Source organism: Pteropus vampyrus, unplaced genomic scaffold (genome assembly GCF_000151845.1).
Source record: "Pteropus vampyrus isolate Shadow unplaced genomic scaffold, Pvam_2.0 Scaffold361, whole genome shotgun sequence".
In the NCBI taxonomy this organism is placed as follows: domain Eukaryota; kingdom Metazoa; phylum Chordata; class Mammalia; order Chiroptera; family Pteropodidae; genus Pteropus; species Pteropus vampyrus.
Window position 1 is genome coordinate 791,581 of NW_011889142.1, and position 6,895 is coordinate 798,475.

Below are 6,895 nucleotides of genomic sequence, written 5' to 3' on the forward strand. Positions count from 1 at the left end.
TGGCCACTGTGAATAATGCTGCTATGAACATCGGTGTGCAAAAATCTTTTTGGATGAGTTTTCAAATCTTTGGGGTAGGTAACCAGAAGAAGGATTGCTGGGTCATATGGTAGATCAATTCTTAGTTTTTTGAGGAACCTCCAAACTCTTTTCCATAGTGGCTGTACCAATTTGCAGTCTCACCAGCAGTGTATGAGGGTTCCTTTTTCTCCCCATCCTCTCCAGCATTTGTTATTACTTGTCCTGTTGATTATAGCTATTCTAACAGGTGTGAGATAGTATCTCATTCTGGTTTTGATTTGTATTTCCCTAATAGTTAGCGATGTTGAGCATCTTTTCAAATATTTGTTGGCCATTTGTATGTCCTCTAGGGAGAAGTCTGTTCAGGTCTTCTTCCCATTTTCTGATTGCATCATTTGTTCAAGATATTTTATGTTGGCTACAAATCTAAAGAAGGTGGAAGGACACCTCTATATCCCAACTGACAAAAGTTCAGGCTGAATGGTACTGGCATAAAAACAGAATAGAGAGTCCAGAAATAAATCCACACTTATATGCTTACTTAATGTATGACAAAATAGGCGAGAATATACAATGGGGTAAAGATAGTCTCTTTGATAAATGGTGCTGCGAAAATTGGACAGAGACACGGTAAAGAAAGAAATTGGACTACCTTCTTCTACCATATACAAGAAAGACTTAAATGTAAGATATGAAACCATAAAATTCCTAGAAGAAAACAGGCAGTAAACTCTCTGAAGCTGCTCTTAGTAATATTTTTGGGGGGATATATCTACTCAGGTAAGGGAAACAAAAGAAAAAATAAACAAATGGGACTACATCAAACTAAAGTTTTTGCACAGCAAAGGAAACCATGAACGAAACAGAAAGACAACCTACTGAATACGAGAAGATATTTGCGAATTACATCCGATAAAGGGTTAATATCCAAAATAGATAAAGAACTCTTATAACTTACCACCACCACCAATAACAAAACATTTGGATTAAAAAAGGGCAGAAGACCTTAACAGACATTTCTCCAAACAAGACGTACGGATGGCCAACAGACATATGACAAGATGCTCAAGGTCACTAATCATCAGAGAAATGCAAATTAAAACCACAATGAGATCACCTCACACCTGTCAGAATGGCTGTCTTCAATAAATCAAAAAACAACAAGTGTTGGTGAGGATGCGGAGAAAAGGGAACCCTCACACACTGTTGGTGGGATTGCAAATGGGTGCAGCCACTATGGAAAACAGTCTGGAGGTTCCTCAAAAAATTAAAAATGGATATACCTTTTGACCCAGCAATTCCTCTTCTGGGTATTTAGTCAAAGAAAACCAAAACAATAATTTGTAAAGATCTATGCACCCCTATGTTCATGGCAGCACAATTTACAATAGCCAAGATATGAAAGTAACCTAAATGCCCATCAACAGCCGACTGGATAAAGAAGTTATGGTTCATATGTACAGTGGAATATTATTCAGCCATTAAAAAAAAATGAAATCCTATCATTTGCAACAACATGGATGACCCTAGAGGTTATTATGCTGAGTGAAATAAATCAGACAGACAAAGATAAATGCCATATGATTTTACTTATATGCGGAATCTAAGGAACAAAAAGGACAAACTAATTTAAAACAGACCCACAAATATAGAGGACAATCTGGTGATGGACAGAGAGGAGGGAGGGTTGGAGGCTGGGAGAATGGGGTGAAGGGTTAAAGAAGTACAAATTAGTCAGAGGGATGGGGAGCACGGCACAGGGAATGCAGTTAGCATTAATATATTGGCTAGGTGGACGGCCAGGGGAGGGAGGGAGCAATTAGGGGGATCGTTTTATAAAGTATATAAATGTCTAACCAATGTACTGCATGCTTGAAACAAATAAAATAAAAGTTTAAAGAAAAGAAAAATGGAAAAGTTATGAGACTAAAAAAAAAGTTCCGGCTGAGGAGAAAAATGGTAGACAATTTGACAAATCATAAGTCTAGTAAAATGTAATAACAATTAGAATGGAATCCAAAAAGTTTAAGAAAAAGCAACTTCATACTTACATATTCCATCATATTGCTAGTTTCACATTTCCTTTTAGTCAACTTCCAGTGCAAAGCAAGCTAAAAAAGTATAGTTTGTTAAAAATTTTGCTATCAATTTATACTAATTATTACCTTTGAATAAATCACTGAAAATAACCCAGCAATAAGATCCAAAACACAGCATTTTCAAATACCTTGTAAATAACATACATTAAAAAATTTAAAGACCTAAAGAATATGCATTAAAAATTGAGTATTAATTCTCAAATCCATTCTTTGGGCCTGAAAAATTCTCATTTTTCAATTTAATAATACAAATACATGAATGAGGGCACTTATTTGCTTAAACTTTCTTACCTTGTGATATAATCTGTTATTTTCCCATTCTAATAACTTCTGAACTGATCTTCTGGTCTAAGAGGAAGAATCAAGACTTTGTTATAAGATGAATTGAGGAGCTTTGTAAACTATGTGTATCTATAGTTTTTTGCTTACTTGTAAGATCTCATTATTTTCTCCTCTTGTTTTTCTATTAGAAATCAAGAAAAAAAGCAATGTAACTGACAGAAACTGCCAAAAGAGGGTGGTTAATATACTTCTATAATAAGATCTTCCTCTCTCATATATATACATATATATATATACACATGCACACACACGGGATTTTAATATATGTGTTGCAAAATTAAATATATAGAAATTACTAATATTGCTAGTAGTTCATTTATGGACCTAATCTACATTTCAATATACCTTTTCACAGGGTTATTTTTTCAATGTACATGCAATGTGTCAGGCTAATCTGATTCCTCACATAAAATTTCCTATCAGAGCTCCTAGCACAACGCCTGGCACATAGTAGTCCATTAATGTCTATAAGTACAATAAAGCAAGCCAACATATATTGGAATTTCCACTGAATAGAACATGTTAAAAACCGTGAGGCAGAAAACTTGTATTTAGAGGAAAAAAAATAAACAAGAGAAGCAGAACTATAGTAAACAGGACAGAGGCTGAGTTTCTCCATTTGGAGTAAGAAAAGTTTGCAAAACCTTCAAAAACATTAAAATAAAATATTACTAGGCATTTTTGATTATTATTTTAAGAGTTTTATAAGGTTTCTAATAAAAAAAAGGCTAGTAGGAATTGTTAAATTTTGAAACTGCTCCCTAAAATTAAATGATGTACAAATTAGAGTTTATCTGAAATGATTTCCAAAGCACTAACATAAGAAACCATTCTATGTAAGTTCAACTATGTAAGTTAACGACCAATAGCAATTGTTTTCAGCTCATTTACAGTGGGCCAGATCAGTGACAATGGTGGCTAGAGCTTACTGTGGGGCCACTGTACTTGATAGAATCTCTAAACAAAATCAGATAGTCAACAAATAGAGACTGAACTAATAATTATAAATCTTTCCACAAAGAAGAATCCAGGCCCAGATGGCTTCAACGATGAATTCCACCAAACAGTTAAAGAGGAAATAATACCATGAATATTGACACAAAATTCTCAACAAAATACTAGCAGGCTGAATCTACCAGCATATGAAAAAGATTATATATCATAACCAAGTGGAATTTATCCCAGGAATACAACGTAAATTGATGTAGTACATTATATTAATAGAAAAAAGGACAGAAACCGCATGATCATCTTAAGATTTAGAAAGATCCTCAAGATTCAGAAAAAGCACTGGACAAAAATCCAATACCTATTCATGACAAAAATCCTAATTTCCTAATAGGAATAAAAGGAAAGTTCCTCAACCTGATAAAGGGCATCCATGTTAAATCTACAGATACCATGATTCTTAATGGAAGGAGACTAAATGTTTTCCTTCTAAGATTAGGAACAAGACAAAGACATCTCCTCCCACTGCTTTTGTTCAACACTGTATTAGAAGTTATAACCGGGCAATTAGACAAAAACAAGAAATAAAAGGAATCTAGATTGGAAAGGAAAAAGTGAAACCACTTTCATTTGTGGACATCATGATCTTGTATAGAGAAAACCTTAAGAAATCCACTAAGACATTATTAGAACTGATAAGTTGAGCAAGGTTGCAGGAAACAAGATTGGTGTAGGTAGAAATGTGGACCACGTGATCTAACTCCCTGCAGTTACACCTGTGAATATATTATTTTATGTTTCAAAAGGGACACAATGCAGTTAAAGTTATTAATGGTTTGGTTTTAAAACAGGGAGATCATCATGGAAATTACTTTGGTGGACCCAAAGTAATTTCCTGAGCCCTTAAAAGCAGAGAACTTTTTCTGGCTGAGAGAGGGATAGTCAGAAGGGTCTGAAGCACAAAAAGAACTCAAACCACCACCGCTGGCTTTAAGATGGTAAGGGCCACACGGAATCTATAAAAAGGAAATAATTTCTGCCAAAACCTGAATGAGCTTAGAAGCAAATTCTTTTCTAGAATCTACAGAAAGGAATGCAGCATTGCCAGCACCTTGATTTTGCCCTTGTGAGATCCTAGTAAGAAAACCCTATTGAGCCACATTGTGCCTCGCTGTACCTCGCTGTGCCCCGCTGTGCCCCGTGCCTTTACATCTGACTGTAAAATAATAAAAGGGTGTTGTTTTAAGCTATTAGGTTTGTAGAAACTGGTTACACTAGATGGAAAAGTAACACAAGGATGGAAAAGTGATATAAAGGTCAATTGTATTTCTATACACTAGGAAAGAACAATCTAAAAGGAAAGTAAAGACCAATTCCACTCATAATAGAAATAAAATATTTAGGAATAAATGTAACAAAAGAAGTATAAGACTTGTAAACAGAAACTAAAAACACTGCTAAAATAAGTTAAAGAACAGGGAAATAAATGGAAAGATATTGCATGTTCAGGAATTGCAACACTCATGTAATATAGCATTTACAACAAATGGTGCTGGGACAGTTGGATATCCAAAATAATAATAATAATAATTCGAAACCCTATCTCAAACCATGCACAAAATTAACTCAAAATGGATCGAAGACTGAATTGTAAGAGGTGTGAAACTAAAACAAGTAGAAAACATAGGAGTAAATAAATGTTTGTGCGAAGTTACGCAAAGCCCTCTTAGATATGATGCACGAAGCGCAAGCCAGAAACATTTAAAAGCAATAAATTTGAATTAATCGAAATGAAAAACTTGGGTCAAAGATACCATCAAGAGAGTGAGAGCCCTTCCTGAATGGCCATGTGACGACATTAGAGAAATCTGTCACCTGGAGACAGCTGTTAAGCTGACCAGTAGTAGCAAGGACAGTCGGTGAAATAGTCTTGAGATTTATCAAAGAGCTTACAACAGATCGAGAAGCATTTATTCAATAGAATCTATGAAAAATAGGTAAGAACAATGGGAGACCTTGGTATTAGAGCTAGCCACTATACCCATATCTCTACTACTCTACCTCGTGAAAGAACTGTTTTAGCAAACTTGGGATCTGAGTGGCAGGTAGTCTCCCTATCTCCCAGCTCCCTGGAGTCAAATGGCTCTTCTGGGTAGTTTTTTGTTAGATGGTGAAAATAGGCAGATCTCATTTTCCACAGCTCTGTGTTGTAGAAGGCCTATATTAAATGGGTGGTAACAGCAAGGCTGCATCCACTTCTCTACCCCTAACTTCTGCAAAACTGGCAGGACATCTGGTGAAGAGTGCGGCTCCCTTTTCTGACACACATCTGTTATGGGAGAGCTGATATACTTGGCTTGACGACTGAGTTGCAGTTTCTATCTTCCCAGCTTCCTAGGGCAGATGTATTCTGGGTAGATTTGACAAATAGTGAATATTAGCAGATCCTATCTTCCCTGCGTCTGAGCTAAAAACAAATCCACAGCTAACATCATACTAAATTGTGAAAGGCTGAAAGCTTTTTCTTTAAGACAGGAAGTAGACGATGGTCACCTTTGCCACTTCTATTCAATGTATTACTGGAAATGCTAGACAGAGCAGTTAGGCAAGAAAAGAAATAAAGGGCATCCAAATCAGAAAGAAAGAAGTAAAGTCATTTCTGTTTATAGGTGAGATTATCTTATGTGTGGAAACCCCTAAAGAATCTACAAAAAGTCTGTCAGAGCTAACAAATTCAGCAATGTTTCAGGATACAAAATCAACATGCGAAATTCAGTTGTATTTCCAAAGAACAGCGAACAATTCAAAAAAGAAATTAAGGAAACAATTATATTTATAATAGCATCAAAAAGAATAACATACTTAATAAAGTTAAGCAAGGAGGTGAAAGATTGGTACACAGAAAACTATAAAATATTGCTGAAAGAAATTAAAGACCAAAATGTGAAGACATCCTGATTTCATAGATTAGAAGACTTAATATTGTTATAATGATGACATTATCCAAAACGATCTATGGATTCAATGTAATCCTTATCAGAATCCTGGTGACATTTTTGTAGAAATAGAAAAACCAATCTTAAAATTCATATGGAATCTCAAGAGACCTCTATTAGCTAAAACAATCTTGAAAATGAACAAATTTTCTTATTTGTTCACATTCCTGATTTCAAAGCCTACCACAAAGCAGCAGTAACCAAAAAAATATGCTACTGGCATAAAGACAGACATATAGACCACTGGAACAGAATAGAGAGCCCAGAAGTAAACTATCAAATACATGGTCAACTGATTTTCAACAAGAGTGCCAACCATTCAATGGAGGAAAAGGACAGTCATTTCAATAAATGCTGCAAGGATACTGGATATCCATCCGCAAAAGAATTAAGTTGGATTTTAAGCTTACAGCATATACAAAAATTGACTCAAAATGGGTCAAAGAACTAAACATAAGAGCAAAAACCATAAAAGTCTTAGAAGAAAAC

At 35.1% G+C, this 6,895-nt stretch overlaps 1 protein-coding gene across 1 annotated transcript in view; it reads right to left on the reverse strand.

Annotated features, from left to right (window-relative positions):
- Positions 1-6,895, reverse strand: part of CHIC1 (cysteine rich hydrophobic domain 1) — a 29,956-nt gene that overhangs the window by 2,093 nt on the left and 20,968 nt on the right. Inside the window, exons 4-5 of the mRNA XM_011379508.2 lie at positions 2,412-2,468; positions 2,073-2,132 (exon numbers count right to left, since the gene is read on the reverse strand). Of these exons, the coding sequence (XP_011377810.1) occupies positions 2,073-2,132; positions 2,412-2,468 (117 nt within the window). The remainder of the gene's footprint in view (positions 1-2,072; positions 2,133-2,411; positions 2,469-6,895) is intronic.